The 22484-nt window shown below is 35.3% G+C and overlaps 1 protein-coding gene across 1 annotated transcript; it reads right to left on the bottom strand.

Moving 5' to 3' along the window:
* Nucleotides 1-1446: 1446 nt before the first annotated feature.
* LOC149808006 (uncharacterized) lies at nt 1447-22428 on the bottom strand. Its single transcript, XM_089972386.1, has 4 exons — nt 22322-22428; nt 19038-19153; nt 10533-10592; nt 1447-8329 (listed from the first exon to the last, which is right to left on the bottom strand). The coding sequence occupies exons 2-4, from the start codon at nt 19127-19129 to the stop codon at nt 7534-7536; spliced, it is 948 nt and encodes a 315-aa protein (XP_089828512.1). The 5' UTR covers nt 19130-19153; nt 22322-22428; the 3' UTR covers nt 1447-7533.
* Between the last annotated feature and the right edge of the window lie 56 nt (nt 22429-22484).

Genomic DNA, 22484 nt, shown 5'->3' on the forward strand with positions numbered 1-22484 from the left:
GTTCTAAAGTTTCGTTCAATTTTAAGCGAGCGTGGGCTGTCACGTAAGCCGCAATGATTACATTTCCAAATTCGTCGGCTTGTACAAAGTCCATTTATTCCTCGTAATTGACCAGGATCAAGTCTTCACGAAGAACGTCCACGTGTTTCATGTACTTGGTTTTGTAATGAATAATCTGTAAGTAGCGGGAAGGTTCTGTCAAAGATTCCGTCTTGGGTATCCACGGCCATTGTGCCATTCTGCCCCACAAGCAATTCAATATCACTTTAGCAAAACGATCGCCTTCCTTCGTTTTTCTCCACGTGGTCTAAAGCGATGCCTTCCTGCTCCCAGTATTTCTCTTTGAATTTCTTTTGGTTTTCGGGAGTGTGGCACCAGGAAGGATAGCCGCGGTCTTCTTGTTTCAGTTTTAAAAAGGTATCCACGTAGTATGCGAAAACTACCTTTCTGAGTCTGATCGCCCTTATTATTATTATCATGCACATAACTCCGCCCACATAAATTTGAACTTAGTCGCGCGCTAGACATACAAATTTTGAAAGAAAATGACGATTTTGTCTGGAATGAATAGATTTTGGTATTTTTGTAGATTCTAAGAAATTTCGTGATTATGGATTGGATTTATATGTGACAATTCCACATGAAATACATCGGATTGAAGAAGTGAGGGAGAAGCGTGTTGACATCGGCAAATGTGTTTCTGTCATTGAATGTCTGAAATCATAATGTGGGAAAAATATGAAGTCTTTCAATTGCAATTATCAAAAAGACGCTATGGAATTTAATGCTTATTTCATTTCAAGTGCATTAAGGAAGATGTAATTGCACTTATATTCGAAATTACAGTACAATTTCGAAATGTGTATCAAGATTGAGAACCTATAACATGGCTCATGTAATTCGGATTTGCAGAACCTAAAAAGTACATTTTGAGGAAATTCAGGATGTTTTTTTTGCCATTCTTTTTACCATTTAAAGAAGACAGTTTATGCCTTGTCACTTGTATGTTTTTTGTAAGGATCCTTTCTGGTGTCTACTGTATAGCTAGCCTAAATCCGAAACAATGTATCAAAAAAGTTAACGCAGAATGTGCCAAAGCAGTTGGTATGTGGCAGTCCACGAAACATTTGTTTTACTTCATTCAGAAACAAATTTCATCAACCAAAATGTAAAGCGCCTACTACGTGAGTGTACACGATTTGTTTACAAATCAAAAGTGATGGCGTCTGCCACCGTTTGTTTACAATAGAAAGTAGTTCCTTTACTCACATGAATGCAATATGAAGGTGTGCAATATTGTAAAATACTGAATGATTCTGACAATGTAAAAAGAGAAATAAATGAGCATATAATAAAAAAGATTATACCAAACTTGTCTCAGACAGCGTCAAGCTATAAAAGCCATTTACAAAGTAATACATTTTGGGAAGGAAAATAACAACGGAATTATTCAAGGTATTCTTTAATGTATCAAAATTCATTCTAATTTTGATTTTTAGGTCAAAGGTTCTTTACTCAGTGCTATCAACTTGTTCATTGGAATACATCTAAAAACAAAGTTTAGTCAAAATTCACTTGTGTACATGTCCAAGGTATTATGCTCATAAGCACAATTAAGTACAAAAATGCTGTTGGTGGTGTTTTGGGTTTAATGTAATTTTCAGCGCAGGAAGTTATACATGGCCAGTATAACTAGAAGAGGAAAAATCAGGGGAAAATCCTGTAAAGAACCACTGACTCATGGGAACTCTGGCAGCTTTCTCACATATCCGCATTGGCTAAGCCTAAAACCTGAACCCATACAGACAGAGGTGAGATAGCAGTGATCGGCAAAGATAAGCGCTTTAGACCACTTGGCCACCTGGAACCACTACAAAAATGCAAGCAATTACCCATGATTTGACCCCAAGGTCAAAGAGGTCTTGTTTTTAAAACTCCTACACAAAACTGTCAATACACTGGTGGTCAGATCTGTAAAACTTTGATACAGAACCAGTACTGCAAATAGTGTTTTAGTGAAAAAACCTGATGTCAATGCCACATACATACAACAGGATTAGTGATAACAAAATCTTTTAAATGGCCACTTTGGTGCCATGCTGGAGGTCCCGATGAGCACTATTGTCATTCAGAACCAACTTTATATCGATATGGTGAAAATCCCTAGTTCATACGATAATCCCTAGTTCATATGATGATCAAGAGAAATAGCCATGCAATGATTTTATGGATGGCCATTGAGACTCTCATTTAATAGGCTAAATCAGCATATTTTTAAAACAGGAATAACCATATAGTTTTTTTATACAAAAAATTTTGGTAAGGCCATCTGGTATAGAGTAGTAGATCTTAAAATATTTGTCAAATTGAGATCATATTGGTACAATTTTCGTTTAGGACCAACAGCAAGTAGTGAGCTGCAATTAAGCTGAAGGTCTAATTATTCATTCAAGAGCAACTAAATATCCTCAAAAGTCATTTAGTGAAAACCCCATGTCAATATGGCCATCTGATATGTAGCATTCACAAAACAAAATTTTCAAGATAGCCAGAATGGCAACCAACATGTCAGAGGTCTGATGGGCACCGTTTTCAATCATGATAACTACACAGCACAAAGTGTCTTGAAGTGAACAACCTGTGTCTACATGACCATTCATTCTGAAGAAATTGTGCTAACATGATGTTTAAGATAACTACCCTATTGGCCATGTTGGACAACAGATGGGCACCATTTTTATTCAAGACCAACTAAACATTATTACAAGTCTTTGAATGAAAACCCCATTTTGCTATGGCCATCTGTTTTGATGAAGTAGTGACAATTTAAAGATAATAAAGCTGGCCAGTATGCTAGCCATACTGAATGTCAAATCAGCACAATTTTCATTTAGAACACACTGTTCGGTCACAACACACATGGCCATCTGTTTGGAAGAGTGGCAGTAACATGATTTTCAAAATAACCACGGTTGCCATGTTGAATGTTACATTTTATTTGCTCAGGATAAGTAGCAAAAACAAGATTATCAAGATGTCCACCATGAAAGCCATACTGCATGTTAGACTGGCATCATTTAGTGCAAATCCCATTTTGATATGCAGTGTGTCCATGACAAGTAGCAATAACAAGATTTTCAAGATGTCCACAATGAAAGTCATATTACAAGTCTGACTGGCATCATTTAGTGCAAACCCCATTTTGATAAGCAGTCTGTCCATGACAGGTAGCAATAACAAGATTTTTAAAATGTCCACCATGAAAGCCATACTGCATGTCAAAATGGCATCATTTAGTGCAAATCCCATTTCGATATGCAGTGTGTCCATGACAAGTAGCAATAACAAGATTTTAAATCCAGCAACCATTTTGGAAGTCTGATTGGCACATTTTCATTCATGATCAACAACATAATAGATTGTGTCTGTAAGTGAAAAGACTACATGACCATATGTTCAGGAGTAGTTGTGACAAGATAGCATGGTGGATGTATTGGATTATTTGAGGGGAACCTTTTTCATTAGGGCCAACTAGACCCTGGGATGAATAGATTGTGTCTGTAGAGATTCATGGCAATCATCTGACTAGTTTAGGAGAAGGTGCGATACTTGTACTTAGTGACACTGGATGACAGACCATTACATCTGATTTTCTGGTCAATGACAAGTAGTGCCAAACATCGTTATTAGACAAGTGATACTGCATGGAAGTTGCTCAAGTTTTAGATAGAAAAATGAAAAAAAATTTGAATTTCGCAAACTGTTTTCCTGCATCATCCTTTCTGTGCTAACAGGCCACCACTGGAATTGTCATCCTATGGTCATTATAATTTTGGTGAAATTTCATCCAAACTCTCTCTGAAGTTGGACTAGACAAATAGTGACAGACAGATGGTCAACGCAATAACATAAATGCTCAACTTAAGACAGGCACATACAAATATGCATACAGGAGACTAATCTTTAATGACTTGTATGCAGGAAATGGGAAAATCTAAAGTTTACTATTTCATGTTTAAGTTCCTTTTCAAAACTGCAGAACTGAAACTGGCCTAAGTTCTTTTTCTGGTAGAATGCTCTTCTGCCATCTAATTCAATAATTCCTAAGACCCTGTGATATTATGTCTTGTTAATGTATTTTTTAACTATAGGCCATAAAAACAACAGAAATTCGTGTTATGCAACAGATTACTGATGTATTATGAAAACTCAAATGATTGAAAACAAAAACAGTTTACATCCAATGAAAATATATATACAGATAATAGACAAAAACACAGGATATATGGAAATAATACTTGTTTGCAACCATACAGTTCAAAAGTCTACGAGACAAATTTCTTATTGTTCTGAACTGGCTGTTAGGCTGGTTGGATCCATGTTCACAAAGTCAAAACCAGAATTCAGAAAATGGATAATGTCATGAAGAGAAGCTTTTAAAAACTACAAACATAAACTACACACACACATTTTCAAATAATTGGCTATTGCTGCCTCGATATAAATAATAACACTCTTGTAAAATGTAAAATGATGCCTTAAAAGAAAAGACAATAAATGTGCCTATACAAAACAGACGCCTGGCACCGATGAAAGTCACAAGTTTCAGTTAGAAGATATCCTTATTTCTGGAAGCAAAGACAAGCTTATTAGTCCAAGAGGTTCCATAAATCAGTCCAATGCAGTCAGTGAAAGGTGAAAATAAAACTTGACTTTATGTTCTTCTAAATATCAAGGCTCACATCAAATCTGTGTTAATTCCAGGAAGACCTTCAAATATTAAATAACAAAAAAAATAAATATTAAAAAAATGGGCCAATACTGTAAACATTGCAGGGGGGTATTTTTACCCATCAAGTCCTTCAAAAGTTATCCACAGGCTCTGGAAAATTATCGTTTTTTATGACAGGCAAGAAAATTAACTATTGACCCTTTTTAAAATTTTGTTTTACCTATCAGTGTTGATCCTGATGTACAACAAATTCTGGTAATATCTTTCTTGAGTCAAATCCAAACTGCTGTGAAAGATCAACAATTACGAAATTATGTTTAGAAGAAAAAAAATTCTTTACTTTAAACACTATGTATAACTGAAAAGCATTACTTGCCAATTGTGTCAATACAGAACAATTTATCTGGTTTGTTATGTAGTGTAAAATACAGTGTAGTTATCTGGTTTATTGTTATTTAGTGTAAAATAATATAGTTTTATATGACTTGCTGTTAAGTAGTGTAAAATACAGTATAGTTTGTTTCCAGTTAACAAAAGTGGTAGAGATGTATTTGAGATACTAAATATCAAACTCAAGGATGAATTTTTATTCTGGACCTTCAAAAACAGGAGAAAAAGAAGAAAAATTTCTGCAAGCAGTGAAAAAAAAAAAAAATAAAATTCTCCAGAAACATATATAATTTTCAGTCTAGTAGTTAGATTAGTTATCAGTTTCTGAAAGTCTCCTTCTGCAAGATACTGTGACCTAAGAAATTCACAAAACCTCCTGTGTTTAATTTTTTTTACACCACCAAATAACAAGCCTGTTATCACAGGCAATGTGATTAGATATGATCCATTTATTAAAAATCAAAAGAAAAAAGGCTTGGAAAACAAAGAAACAATGATAAACTACACAAATTTATCCAAACTCGTTTACCCTCAATCCAACACAAATCAATGCATACAATCTGAAATGTCTCTCTCAGAGGCAAATATGCAACAAAAATGCAATGTAAACTAAAGGAGGTAGCTAAATTGATCTAATTTCTTTCAGCGGAGAACCACAAGTAAACAAAAGTGGGCCTGAGCTAATAATTTTGCACCATAAAGACGTTTCTCACGGCAACTGAATGCGATTCAGATCAAGTCACTGGTGTCCGAAATTACGTTATTTATTTTGCACCAATATGTACAGAAAGCAAAACTGACCTCACCTCATCTCAAATCAGTGCCTCTTCCCATGCTTGACTCATATGCCCAAATAATGCCTCAGGGACAGTAAACATGAGATCCAGTGTTTATTAGCTTCAAAGAAGGACACCATAAAAAGGTTGTGTACCTATACGCTAACTTAATGGCCATTTAAAGCTGCAAGCATCTCATTACTTACAAGAAAATGCAAATGTAACCCAATGAGTAAATCAATAAAATTACATGTTTTTGCTGACCAAACAAAAGTGGAGAGCATCTCCATGGACATTTTTAGGCTAAATACTAGCCAGGACAATTGAATCAACCATCAGTCATTGTTTTCAGTAGAAAGAGAAAGCCTGCATGATAATTAAAATTAATTTTTTCTTGGCACTTAACTCACTTCTGTGTTACAGACACTTCACCCTAATCTGGCATGAGAAAGAAGTCCAACATTTTGGTCTCATCCCTAAAAAGACCAGACATCCTGTCTTCTTAGGCATTTCAAGTTATCATATTACGAAATTCAGCTGTAATGGGAAATCTGCAACATCAGAATTATCCCGACTTTTTTACAGTTATTAATAGTGTTAAAATTACAGATGAAATTTTATAATTGGTGACTGGTTCAACAGTAGTGATCAAACATTACTTTTAACAAGTTAATGACAGCCACTCACTGGCCTCATCAACATCAAGCTGTCTATAAAATTTGGTCAATATCCAATACTAAGAATAGGTGTTATCATGTAGAAATGAAAGCTGATGGATTTGACAATCATAAACTGTAACAGTAGTAACAACGCAGACCCCTGACAATGGAACAACCAAGGTCTCATGAGAATCAAACCAAATTTGGTCTAAACCCACATATATATAAGGGAGTAATTGTACACAAATGACAGTAGGTAGGTCTGATATCCAGGGGCCATAACTCTGCTAAACAATGATGCAGAACATTGACAATGAAACTCTTCCAAGCCTCATTAATGCCGAGCATAGCAGCACACCAGATTTAGTTGACAATAATCAAGGGATTTCTTGTGCACGAAGACAATGCCAACCATTAAATTTCATGAAAAATAAATCTCTTGAATATTCCTTGATTTCAAAAAAATCAAGTGTACTGCTTGACATTAACATGCACTTGGCTGTTTGCTAACTATCATCTTTCCCACACAATAAATCCCTAAATTTTTTTCTTGATTTCAACCAAATTTGATGTGCTGCTTGGTATTAGTTAGACCATGGTTTAGTTCAATTTTGTGTCTGATATTCAAGGGATATAACTCCTCTAAGTGAGGACACAGAAAAAGCAGACAAATGAACTCAGTTAAGACCTCCTTAATATCAAGCTGCACAACAAGTCTGACTGAAATCCAGTTATAAGGGAGATATGGTGCAGAAATGACTGTGACAGATGGAATGATGGATGGATGAAAAGGATGGATAGACAATCAAAATCTATTCTCAACCTTTTTTGGTGAAAAGTAGGGAACAAAATATAAGCAGATTTTATATCAGGTGTACATAAAGCTCATAACTGAAACACATTTCATCAAATGCCAATGAAGACAATGATTGCATGATAGAACTAGCCTATTAAAAAAGGAGTAAAGCAGGTACTATCATGTATACATCATTTCTGCCATTGTTGACATCTTTTTGGGAATATGTACAAACTCCTCAAAATAGCAGGCTAGTTCATTAACACTCGTTTCTTCCAACCGAGCCTGTTGCGAGCACGACTGTTCAACACTGTATAAGGACTCCTGTTTAGACAGTGATGTTTGTTCTCTTGCTGGTGAAACTTCATCTGACAAGCTGACACTTTTTCTTTCTCCAGAATCACTTGTCAGAAAATCTTTACCTTTCTTCAGATTTTGAGTTTGGAAATCCTTAAATGAATATGTGGGTGTATTGTCAGTGGATGCTTTCCTTTTAGCCGATTCTGAATCTACATCGGCAAACCCCAAAACACCGCGTGAATTTAATTTTATTGCAGAACCAAACACTGGTAAACTTTCAATATTGCTAGGAAGTCCAGGAATTCGTGTGGGGTTAAGAATTGCTTTCTCTTTTTTTACAGGCCTTTTGCCAAGTTTATGAAGCTTGAGCTTGGCTGCTCTGATAACTTGTTTACAATCTTTCTCCGAATGATGAATCTTTAATCTTGCCTCCCTGATAACTGGCTTGGATGATACAGAACAATGAGCATAGTTAAATTTTTGTTTTACTTTGGATTTGAGACGCAATTCTCCACAGTGGCAGGTTTTACTCTGACAGGTTTCTGAGTGAAAGTTCAGCTTTTGCATCGAGTAAACAAAGTCCTGTGGATAAGGTTCCACTCGGGATGTCGATGGACTCCTTGTTTTTGATTTTCCCGTATCACTTGTGGCATCTTTCTTGACATCTGCTGCATCTCTAAATTGACAGGAACAAAAGTATATTAGCACTATTAAATACTTGTTATTATTATTTAATAAGAGGCCAGTGCTTACCCGATATCACTCACCTGGATTACATAACTTAACAGTTTACCATTACAATGTAACAGTAAGAACACAAGCCAACTATCTCTGAAACCTTTACATCTTGTTGACATTACTTACAAAATAAATAGTTTCCAGGGACAAAAATTCCGCTTGTCCACTCATGTACAAGTGATGGCTGAGGAAGGGCAAGTTGCTTTTTTTGAATATGTTCATCTGACTGGATGAGTGGCATTTTAAGAAGGTCAACATTGTGTTCAGTGTATGACAACTAAAACTAACGTAATACAAGCAAATATCAATTGCTCTGCAGGACAAGAAGTCAACTGAACAATTTTTGAGGGATGAGTCTGATAATAAAACTTATTTCATAAGGTAAGAGCATAAATAATGACCATAAACCTCACTCATAAATGAGTTTTTTGTATAAATTCATTCATAAATCAAATATTTTGCCTTTCCATTGTATTATTAGTATCTTATTTACAATACATGAAGAAGGTCAGTATTGCACTTATGATCCCAAGCATAGGGAACACTGTCCCCATCCCCTAAATCTGGGGAGGGGGGGACACAACAATTCAAGGGGACAAAGGAATATAAAAATACACAGTGCAATAATAATAGTACTAAAAAATAGGAAATAATCTTTGTCACCCTAACTTTGTTGTCTGGACTGTATTATAATATACAGTATTTTCCTGCTATGCTTATGTTTTATCACGTGCTCAAGCATCTCATGAAAACATTAACAATGTCTGAATATTTGGTTCACCTGAAAAGAGCTGCACCATAGAATTTTATGTACCAGAACTTGCTCTCATTTAGCTTTAGCATTTATTATAATAAATATGAATCTCTTTCTGAATTATGTTTCTTTTAACATTAATAAATCAATGATTTTTTAAATATACAAACTGTGAATATTTAACCTCAAAAATAAGTTGCAACAGCAGCCATAAAAGATTTTACACTGCAGCTCAGTCAATTACAAGTTTTGATATCTTCCCTGCCAAACAAAATTTTAAAATGGACATTAATTACCTTCTTAAAGTTTTTATCATCTTTAATAACTCTAGCCAATGTCTTTAATGACATAAGCCATTGTCTTTAGCAACTTTAGCCATTGTCTTTAGTGACACTAGCCATTGTCTTTAATGACTTTAGCCATTGCCTTTAATGACATTAACCAGTCTTTAATGACTTTAGCCATTGCCTTTAATGACATTAGCTATTGCCTTTAATGACTTTAGCCATTTCCTTTAATGACATTAACCAGTCTTTAATGACTTTAGCCATTTCCTTTAATGACATTAGCTATTGCCTTTAATGACTTTAGCCATTGCCATTAATGACTTTAGTCATTTCCTTTAGTAACTTTTGCTATTGCCTTCTGATTTTAGCCACTTCTTTCAGTGATTTTAGCCAATGCCTTCTGATTTTAGCCACTGCCTTCAGTGACTGTAGTCATTGGTAGCGCCAACATAGACGCTGATGGACAGCCATTGACAAGAAAAGTAGTAGGCATATTTTTCGAGAAAGCACACCAGGAGGAAGATCACAGCGGTCAAGATTTTGGGGGTCAATGGAATTTAATTTTAGGAAATGTGTGGTCATATGCTTAAGGTACTAAAGACTCAGACAAGAGGTATTTTGATTCCATTTTTTTGACAATGGCACCAATTCAAAGATTTTCCATTTAGTTAAAAAAGTCACACATAACTCTTTTGCTGATGGTAATGTATTAGTAAAATGGTCATTATAGTGCAGACATAAGGGGCAGGAGGGCATAATGTTTCTTGCATTAGCTAATACAGGTGAGATGGTGTCTACTTTAACAAAAGGAAATTCCATGTTTACATTTCACTTACAACGGCATTTCAATGTGGCAGATCTAAATTACACTGGTTCTACTAACACTCTGTAGAGCTTCAGTTCTTTTATTTTTTCTTTCAGCAAACACTAATTTCAGACAATGCTAAATTTTCTCTATGAGTCACCACTGAATTGCACATGTGATTGATGCCTGGATATTTGGAGTGTAACATCATGCCATTTTTTCCCTGATAATGACCATGATCAGAAAAAAGTCAGTAAAAGAGATATAAAAATAAATTCCATCCCAGACTACTTACCTAGACCAAAGTTCTTTCAGAGAGATGTTCTGAGCATTAGCTACTAAATTTCTACCATTCCTGAAACAACACATAAAAAACCAATGAAAAATTAGATATGTTGCATGAATGCACAAAATGAGTAAACCATTCGGACTTAAAACTAAAAAAAGTGTTCTACAGAAGGCATTGTTTTGCAAGTCTTCTGCAGAACACTGCTGAACAGACTTGACAATGTAGAAGATATGTCTTTCAAAAACTTTAAAACAGCATCTTAACACTGATGACACTAATGACCCTGCATGTGCCATAGAAAAGTGAGACCCTTTTCTTACCATTAATGTGGGAGACAAAAAGCCAAATTATATTAACTCTTTATACTGCCATCAAGGTAAACAAGCCATTTATTTTCTCACAGTGGAAGTGAGGATTAGATCTGTGAGATTTAATCAATGTGAATCCACACTATTTTATTACCTGTTGGATTTTATGCCACAGCAATACAAGTAGGTTATTTAGTACAAAGACAACTGTAATAAAGTTCCTTACCCAATGTAACCAAACCAGACTGATCCAATAGAGACCTGACACCAGACTGATCCAATAGAGACCTGACACCAGACTGATCCAATAGACCTGACACCAGACCGATCCAATAGAGACCTGACACCAGACTGATCCAATTGAGACCTGACAATACTAATATGTCCTTTTCGTAAGAAAGTCAATTTTTTCCAGGGTTAGACCAGTTTTCAGTAAGGTGTAACAAAATATCATGTACTGATATTGTCTTGCTAGAAAACATGCATGTACAAGGCCCAAAGCATAATTCAAGACTGATGCAGCGAGAGTAAACATTGTGTTCAACTAAGGTGGCGCTCTACAGTTTCGTATTTTGCATAGGGTTAGAATTTTAAGGCAAAAGAATTTCCCATGATTTCTTCACTGGTTATACTGGCTATATAATAAAGACTTTGTATATCTTAGGTGCTGTTAAAAGAACTCTTAATTCCCTTTATTTTGATATATGATTGATGGGTGTACTATGGGTTCTAGAGTATACAGCTTGGGCTCACTTAAGATGTGCTCGTTTAAAAAAACTGCTAGCTCCGCATGGTCATTTTCACTTCCTGGACTTCAGAGGTAAATTGTAGAAAAAAGAGCCCATAACTTTTGTCACTTTTCAGATATTTTATACTTGGTTCATTGCACTTTCAGTAAATGCTACTGTCTACTTCAGCAAAATTCGTTTTCCCTATTTTAATAACTGCTAAAGTTAGTGTACTTTTGATTAATTCTGGTTAATTTGTCAAGCACAGGGGAGCATCCATTTTGTTGTACCGTGTGCTTAGATCATGTACAATTTCCACAAGTACAGTATCCAAAGAAATGTCAGCCACATTACATAAAAGTAACATAGAGGTATGCCAACATTATCTCCATTGTGCATCTTACAAATGCAAACAACTTCACCTTACCTATGTCACTCTCTCAAAAGTTCATAATAACTGGTAAGCGCCCTCTAAAAAGTTTTAAAAGTATACTTGAACCTTAATTACCTACAGCAGTTTCACAAACTGCAGTTCCAAACCCTATGGAGCTCAATGGCTTCTTGACATTTCTCAACTAGATGTAATCCTTAAAAAAATTTGATTTCATGTGGCAATGGCACGAGACTAACTCAGATCGACAAATGATGTCCACAAAACGTAAGTGTTGCCCTTCATGCTTTTAAATTTATATTCACAAGAAACATCAACACTTTGTTAATGGATGTTGTTCTTTTTATATACAGAATGAGAAGCATAAATTTGCAGCTAACTGTTTTGTCAAAAAGATGATGAGCTGCGGAATTAGTTTCACAAGTGAATTAATACAAAAGTGCCAACCATACCAAGTGCTGCTGCCAATTTTTTAAAATTTTCTTAAGAGAGGGTGGTCACCCACACCTATGTCCAGAATCATTGGGGGACGGAAGGAGGAAAATTATGCCAAATGGTTGCTGATGAGTGACAACATTATTATATGGTGCAGAGACACCTAATTTAAAATAAGCATTTAATGATTTTGTATCACTTATTTAATATATAAAGTATCTTCATACTTTACTGTGGTAATATTCTTCATTTCTTGTTACTCTCCTTTAAAAAGTCATTGCAAACAGAACCTAGTTTACTGGACCACACACACACACATACATGTATAGTCTTCAGTTTATTTACTGTTTCAGATGTTAGCCCCCATGCTTTTTAAACTCTATTAATATAGTAAGTTATCAGCGGGAAAAATCATATATAAATATTAATATATATGTTTTTAATTTCTTTAGTTTTCTTTCACACATATTCTGTTATTTTCTTTCTACAGTAATAGAATTTCAAAGGTCTTTTGTAACCCTATTCCTTGGAGTAGTGTGAATTTTGTTTTGTGGTTATTTCTGCATCACAGCTTTCTATGACATGCTCTGTTAGCAGCAAACCACCAATATTTCATTCTTCCTTAGTTTTGTCATTAATAACTGATCTTTCCATCTTGCTAACTTTCCCAAAGACAAGTTATCTTTTTGTTTCAACATGACACACTGTTGTTAGGCTTTAGGCATTGCCTAAATTGCTGATCAATGCAACATATTACTATACTGCTCCAGGAAACAATTCAATTGGAATATTTCCAAGGTTCCTGCAATACTACAACAGATCTCCATCATAAAAGCACTTATATTCAAACAATATTCTTCATATATTTGATTACTTAAGATTATGAAGAAAAGGCAACAAAAAAAAAAAGACAACCATATCAACCTTTTAAAAACCAAAACTTTCAAAATCGTGCACCGAGTACTTAAAAATTGCATTAACCCACAGAAATCTTGTGCAATCATACCCCCCATAAGGTTTTAGAAATTTTTTTGATGCTCAATCATTTTTGTGAGAAACCACAATCCAGTGGCCTGGCAGCATCTCTATTATCATTAAATATATGAACGAACCTTGGTGTCTTAATAGATGAAACACTACAACACACATGTTGTAACTTTATATGATGTTCACCAATAGATAAAAATGAGCACATATTTCAAGCAGGCAAGACATTGTAGCTAAATCAGTTAACATATGACCGATAATTTATAATTCACTACCTAACACTATCAGTAATTAACCCCATGCAATTTGTGAAATAATGTAGAGAAACTTTCAGGTAATTTGACCTTGTAGTTTAGTTGAAAATATTTGAATGATGCTACTAAGTTCTATGACATATGATTTTCAAAGATGTCTGTATACAGTTTTGTATAAACAAGTGGAGGGGGAGAGGAGGAAAAAACATGAATTTCAGGATTTTTAAATTTTAGACATGGTTTTACAGTTCAATCTAGTTACCTATTACATTTCCTGTAAAAAAATTAATTCACAAAGATATGCATTCAGACAAAAACCAGTCATAAGCTAGAGCTTAAATGGATCATAATCAAAAAGGGTATGTATGGATATCTGTCTGTCTGAATGTATGTGTGTGATTTGGATTTTTAACATAGCTTTAACAATGTTTCAATCATATTACTACGATGTCTGCAGTGTGACAGTTTATAGTAATGTCTAGCACTGGAGCATTATGCCGCAGACATGTAGCATGATGTCCCACCCAGACACATCCTGACACCAGGCTGACCAGTCCTAACACTAACCTCTTGATGCTGAGCACCAAACGAGGCAGCTGTTAGTACCATTTTTGTAAGTCTTTGGTATGACTCGGCCGGGGATCAAACCCACGACCTCCTGCATCCAAGGCAGATGCTCTAACCACTAGACCACCGAAGCAGTATGTATGTAAGTAAACTTAACAGTACCACAGTACAGTACACGATGCCAGTTAAAAGGAAAGTTCTAAAAATATATTTTTTTTAAAATCAATTGCTTACATAAGCTTGATACAGTAGCTAAATGTTGTTTTGGACTGAATGCCATTTTCAGCACATGATAGCTATACATGGCGGCCAGTATAACTGGTGAAGGAAGAACCTGTGAAAACCCTGGTAAGAATCGTCAACTCATGGGAAGCTGCTGGCAAGAATAAAAAAATGTTGTTAGCTTCTATACTGGCCTGTGGTGTAATGCTAAGCAAAATTCCCATCTGCAACGTTTTCTGATATTAGAGTCAGAGGATTAGTATTAATGGATTATGTGAACTGTAATGATGTAACCTTACATAAACTAAATAATACTGACAGGTTGTAATGATGTAACCTTACATAAACTATATAATATTTACAGGTTGTAATGATGTAACCTTACATAAACTATATAATATTGACAGGTTTTAATGATGTAACTTACATCAACTATATAATATTTACAGGTTTTAGGTCACAGGTGGTCAAAACTAGAAAGCTAATGGCAAATAAGATATTGTCAAAACTGGATATGGTATACTTTATTTCTTTGCTGACCTCAAGTAGACTAAACAGATGGGGTGTGTGTGTGTGATCTGAATTTTTAACATAGCTTTAACAATTTTTCAGTCATAGCTCTACAATGTCTGCAATGTGGCAGTTTATAGTGATGTCTAGCACTGGGGTGGAGATAGTTTTGTAAATTGGCCCATCAAATTCCTTAACTTAAGGCTACGGTGTAATAGCTATTATTGTTTACTAATCAAAGAGAGAGATATATTTGTGAAGTATGTGTATTGGGCTTATGTTGTTCTTGAAACTGATGTGAGGCATGTACACCAATCCATAGTTACAACACAGTATGTAGATAGTGAAATACCAATAGTCGGCTAGGAAGAGCTAGCATCCCCCCCCCCATAGCAGTAAATATGTGGGTTCAAGGCAAGTAGAATATCTCAAAAACGGCTTGGATGAAAACTATTTTCAACTGTGTCAGTCTGTGTCATTCACAATGTTTTGCAGAATTATCACCTAGGAAAAGGGCTTGTGTTTGCACTGTGAACATCACATCATGTCAAAAATGACCTCTGGGTGTAAAAGATGCAGGTATAAATTTGGTGTTGGAGTGCATCAACTTTGTTTGCTATGAACTGCCACTGACTTCTCTGGTCAAGTGAATAATATTCTTATGCTCTGTTTTATTACATCTATCCAAAAATATGGACCTTTTTTTTCCTCCTCACCTGTGAATTTTTTTTAATGAATTTTTATACTAGGCAGGTGAATGCATTATTAAATTTGTGCATCAAAACTGTCCCTTGCCCGATTAAGATGAACTGCTACTTTTTTTGGTGCAGTCAGCCACATCTATTATACTTATCGGTTTCTTTTTTTTAAAAAGTATTTAAGTAATTTTTATGCATTAACTTCATTATATTTCCTTCCTTTTTCCAGATATCACTTAGGTGGCAGGGTCCAGTTTCGAAAAATTGGTCCCTGGCAAATTTCTTAATTTAAGGCTCTGGTGTGACTTTTTCAGCTATTATTGTTCACTATTTATAGATATGGATATATTTGTGAACTACGTGTTTCGGGCTTGTGTTGTTCTTGAAATTGATGTCAGGCATGTACACCTTCCATAGTTGCTCTGCAGTATGTTGATAGTGAAATACCAATAGTCGGCTAGGAAGAAGAGCTTGCCTCCCATACCAGTAGACACGTGGGTTCAAGGCAAGTAGAGTATCTCAAAAACGGCTTGGATGACAGCTATTCTGAATTGCATCAAACTATTTAGTAGATAATGTTTTTCAAAATTTTCATCCAGGGAAAGAGCTTGCATTTGCACTGTGAGCACCACATGCTGTCAAAAATGGCCTTTGGATGTGAAAAATGCATGTATAAAATAGGGGTTGGGGTGCATAAACTTCTTCTGCTATGAACTGCCATTTACTTCTCTGGTCAAGTGAATACTATTCTTATGCTTTGTTTTAACATAGGTATCTAAAAATATGAACCTTTTTGACCTCACTTGTGTATTTGATTTTTTATGATTTTTTATACTAGGTCGCTGATTGCTGTATTAAATTTGTACATAAAAACTGGCCCCTGCCCCCTTAGTGTTGTATGTAATGCTCATTTGAAGGGGAGGTAACTGTGTTTTGTTCCTCAATGTTAGAACTATTTACATTATGACCAAGTAGCATAATTTGGACTTAGCTTACTAGATATGGGAATATAAAGAGGACTAAAATCTATTTTCTTGTTCTTTCTAAACATGTCCAGGTTTGCACCCCTATTTTATGAATATTATTCATATTTCAGTACAGACACACAGAAACAACTGCATAACATTTCAACATGCATTCTCAAAAGGAACAGAGAAATCATGGTGAATGGCCTTGGAAACTGTGATGAGCTATATGTGGCATACTCTGAGTGAGAAGAATGCAAGTTTTAGCACACAGACTTAGTTTCTACTTTCATGACCCGACTGAAGTTGACATCGGAGATTCATATCACACACTTGGGTGATAATAGGAAATGTTTCAATGTTATGCATATATCTTGAAATTTCTAGATTTAGTTAACAAAGGGGAAAAAGCTTAAAATTACGTGGTAGTTTTAGGCATTTGATAATATAATTTCACCTCAGAAATTCTTGTTTTCACTGAATATTAAAAGTCATCAGTATCACTTGTTTCTCTTCTTTCTGGAGGTATCATTTTGTAAGTTAAAATGTTAGGATTAATTGCTTAGTCATGCTGAAAGAAGCAGTAGCTTGAATCTCATCCAGATATTCATTCTGATCTAAGTGCACAAGAGTGTGACTTAGAGGGACAGATTTGACTTCTGCAAGAGTTGTATTTTATGGTAGATGCTTCTTAAAAGTCAAGCAGCTGATATGCTTTTTATCTTGAACTGAATTTTCTACTGTTAATATTTGTTCCAAACCTTATCTTATTACTTTTTATGATTTTGTAAACTCCAAAAATCATTCAAGTCAGCTGTAAGTGAAATGGTGTCTGAGAAATTTCCTTGTTAAATTGTACTGAGTAATTGTATATGCATGGTCACTTTCAGTGGCTATGTATCAATGGGTTTAATTGATATATAATTTTATAAGCTTACTAAGTTCCCACGCATCAGTACATCAAAGTTCCAGCATGGCCTAATGTTAGTTGATTAAACTTTTATCTCTCCTGATTACCTGGACTATTGATGTGATTACTCCCCCACCATCACACACCCACACAACAGTGCTGCTGCTATGAAGATGATGACTGATTGGATGGGGAAGCATTCCTTCCCATCTGCTTTGGTGTTCTAGTCACCCCCTGTCCCAGACTGGTTTCATTACTATTGTAACTCATCAGAGGGAATAATTTGGGTTGATTCATATGTTCAACTGAACACCTCCACATCCAATCAGTCATCATCTTCCTTATGTCTAGCACTTTCCATTAGCATAACTGATGTAGTACTGCATGCAATTAGGGCTACCTATATATAATGATTTACCCATCTTTCAAAGTGAATATGATCAAACCCTCAAAGTGAATACGACTGCATTGGATATCATACATACAACAGGTAAAACAGAATGACCAATGGTTACTGAGATATCAATTACAACATGCTAAAGAATGGACAGAAGGGTAAATAATAAAATGACAAAATGAAACTGTTGCTGTCGCAGAATATCAGCATCTTCAAATATTAAGCACTGTAAATCAGACCTGCCAACCCTGACAAGTCTGTCTCAGTAAGGCAGTTGATTTTTTTCTGTAAGATTGACCAGTTTTATGTAGGGTGTAACAAAATATCAGTAACTACAATTGTAAAGCTGGAAAATGTAATTAAAAGTTTGATGCAGCGACGATATACATTATGTTCAACTGAAAAGTTTGTAAAGTATGCGTAGACTTTATTTACCACTGGTACAGTTGCACAAACTTTAGTTCCGAACTCTATGCAACTCAATGGCTTGTTGCTATCTCTTGACATAATTCTTGGGAATTCTTTTTCTATTTCACATGATGAGGGCAATTATATTTCCTGCCACGAGACATACTCAAATTGGCACATGATGTCCAATAAACGAAATTGTGTACTTTCCAGCTTTTATTCACAAGAATGTGAATACTCCTTTTTATTCTTCTGTGTTAATTTTTAACACTTTTAGAAGCCTTTTTTTCCCCCCGTGTTAAACATGCATTGCTTTCTGGACGCAATTTTAAAAAAAATTTAATCAACAGTTTGATCATGCAGATGCTTTGCATGAACAAATACGTGCAGTTTAAAGCGTATAGGGTGCTGCTGTAAAATTAGTCTGGTTCCCTTACTTTTTTCACAAACTCTAACATGAAATTCGGATCCACATCTAAGAAGGATGAACCGATTATCCGGATTTTTGGGCAACTATCATTTTCCGTAGTTTTTGCTTGTATGCAATTAGTCTGTATTTTAAGGGTAATTTTCATAAGACTTACAGCAAAATCGTAAGAGTTGACAGGTCTGTAAATCATTACAGGATGGTCACTCAAAAAATTTCTTTTTACTCAATATTGTATCAGAATGTCTCTTTGTCTGAACTAAATTCTATAAAAAAATGTGCATGGCCTTGTGAAGAAGCTTACCAATCAGGATCAACCCGTAACCTTTTGAATGCGGTATGAAGATCGGTGCTCTCGTGGGTTTTCGAGGTTGATTGCTCTTCACCACCCATCATTGGCTACCTATGCATTACCTTCACCTGTAAAGTAAATACAGGCCAAGTTAGAGCACTTAAACAATAATATGGGAAAATTGCAAAGACATCCTAAAATTTGGAAATGACACAGCTATGTCTTTTCTGTACAGTACTGAACATCCTCACCTTTTAAGGCAGAAGTTACACTAGCAGTGCCCTGTAGATACAAGTTACATATGGCCTCAACATTTCTTCCTCTAATTGAGATTTTTTAAAATATATTTTTCTTTTTGCTTGGTTGGTAAAAATATTTTTTTTACAGAACATTCTGCAGGCAGTTTAGATTTAAATAAGATCACTGAGCTGTTAATTTTCCTTAAAGAAACCTTGCTTTACCTCTGAGAAAATGTGGAGGCTTTACTCACAGTTCAGAAATTCATCAGCTCTTTTCAAGAATCAAAAGGTTTCCATGAATTAAATTTTAAGACTAACATGAGATTTTGCAATCTGAATATAACCTTTGGAAAAACTATTAATATTATCTGAAGTACCACATGCAAAATAACGTAACATCTCAATTTTAGAAGAAATTTTGAATGTTTTTCTGAAACCCATGGCTCATGTTTATGTTTTCAAGTTCGCTGGCTTACATTTCAGTTGGCTGGAACGCGATGGAAGCCTGGAACACTGAAGTTGGTTAAAAGGATGATAAGAATCTTGAGCAAAACAAAGATATCTAAACACTTTCTTCGAAATTATTATACTTTTATTTGTTTTGTTAAAGAAACATACTTCAATTTAATCCTATTTTAGCATTCCCCACTTCTGTCGCATTCCAGGTGGCTGAAAAATAGGCCAACAGAACTTAAAAACATGTTAATTTGCTTGTGTGAGAATTTAAATTTTATAGAAAAAAGACAGAGTAAGTAAAGTCGAACTAAAACATTATGACTTTAATTCGTAGAAAAGCATGGATATGGGTAGTCCTACAATGTAAGATGTAGCATATGTTGTTTTTGTTTTAGTGCTATGTCTTACTACCCAAATAATGGCCTTGTATAGTGTGTTCCAACATCGGTTGACATCAGAATGAGTTGTCAAAGTTTCAGAATATCTCACACACTTGGCAGCCTATATCGACACTCTTCCACTAATTGATGTGTAATTAATATATACACTGTGCTGTCTTTATCCTGCCGGAATGAAAATATGACACTAGCATATGGGTAGTCGTACAACGTAAGACACATCACCCGATATTTTGTTTCGGGCGGTGGGGGGTGGGGTGATGGGTTTTACTGCCTAACTAAAGGCACTGTGTAGCATGTTTTAATGTTGACTAACAGTATAACGAAAGTCATATTATCAGAAATATCAAACACAACTGGCAAACAATAATGATGCTTTCCTACAGAGTAAAATTATGTTTTTGTCAGACTTTACTTCCCCTGATGTCTCTTCTCTTATAAATTCAAATTCACACAAAAGAAATGGACCTGTTTTCAAGTTTCGTTGGCCTACATTTCAGTTGGTGGAAAGTGATGAAAGCTGGGAATGCTGAAATCGGGTTAAGTTTAAATATTATTTTTTAACGAAATGAATACAAATATATTATGCCTATTGGGACTGTAAAGAAACGTTTTGTTTCCTTCAAGAATCATATCCACCACATGAACCTACTTAGACATACTTTGGCATACCGCGACTACTATCACACTGCAACAAATTCAAATGTATGTCAACGGAACATGAAAATGTGTCCATTTGCTAGTGTCATATTTTCATTCTGCCAGGATAATGACAGTGCAGTAAGTATATTAATTACACCTAAATTAGTGGATTAGTGTCCTTATATGCTGCCAAATGTGTGAGATATTCCTGGAACTTTGACTAATCACTCTGATGTTGTTGACATCGGAGCACGCTATACAAGCCCTATATTTGGATAGTAAGACATAGCACTTAAAACAAAAACATGTGCTATGTCTTACATTGTAGGACTAGGATATTGGCTATAAAAGTGTGTGAGATATTCCTGAAAATTTGACTTATCGTTTCCATAATAGTCGACTTTAGAACACATAACACAGCACAGTTATATAGCCAGTAAGACCTCGACCCCCAAAACATAGATATCAGGGTCAATGTCTTACAATGAAGGACTAATTGTGGGACTACAGGTCTTGAGAGCTGTTTATTAATTTAATAATAAATAATGACTGATTAATTACTATACTGCCATTTACACTCGAACTATCACTATTTTTGGAACTAGTGAAAGTGTGAATAGATAGATAGCTTTAAGGTGGCAAGATCCAATTTTGTAAATTGGTCCCTGCCAAATTCCTTAACTTAAGGCTATGGTTTGTTGTTGTGGGGTGTAACGCCATTTTTCAGCACATGACAGGCTATACATGGTGGCCAGTATTAATGGTGGAGGAAGAACCCAGGAAAACCCTGGAAAGAACCATCAACCAATGAAAAGCTACTGGCAAGCTTTCTCACATACCCACATTGACCAAATCCGAGACTCAAACCCACGCAGACAGAGATGGCAGTGATCCATAATGGAGAGCGCTTTAGGCCACTCGGAGCCCCTGTATGTTGATAGTGAAATACAAATAGTCAGCTAGGAAGAAGAGCTAGCCTTCCATAGCAGTACACACATGGGTTTGGGGCAAGTAGAATATCTCAAAAACTGCTTGGATGACAACAATTTCGGTTGCATCAGCCTGTTTAGCACACACCGTGTTGCAGAACTGTCATCTAGGAAAATGACTTGTTTGCACTGTGAGCATCACATTGTGTCAAAAATGACATTCGTACATGAAAATTGCAGGTAGAAATTTGGGGTTGGGGTGCATAAACTTCTTCTGCTATGAACTGCTATTGACTTCTTTGGTCAAGTCGATAATATTCTTATGCTGCGTTTTAATATAGGTATCCAAAAATATGGACCTTTTGAACTCACTTGTGTATTTGATTTTTTATGATTTTTTTTATACTAGGTCGATGATTGCGGCATTAAATTTGTACATAAAAACTGGCCCTTGCCCCCTTAAGGTTCATATTATTATCGGAAATAGGTAGTAGCTTCACAATCACAGTGCTGTTTTCCAGAGTTTTCTATCGAAACTATAATCGATTTATCAAGGATTTTTAGACATAAACTATAATTGAAAAGGCTTAAAATAATTATTTTTTGTATATCCCAATGAAAAATTCGCAAACCCAGCCAGGTCCAATGGTATGTTGTGTGCTGTGCAGCTAAAACAGTACTCTCATCTACTTCGTCATACTTTGGAAGCCATTTTCGATTTACGAACTGTGGTGTGACGTCATGTAGTAAATTACAGGCGCTATGAGACATTCGAAATCATTATTATTTTTTATT

This window comes from Sinohyriopsis cumingii, chromosome 1 (genome assembly GCF_028554795.1).
Source record: "Sinohyriopsis cumingii isolate HCF-2022 chromosome 1, ASM2855479v2, whole genome shotgun sequence".
NCBI lineage: Eukaryota > Metazoa > Mollusca > Bivalvia > Unionida > Unionidae > Sinohyriopsis > Sinohyriopsis cumingii.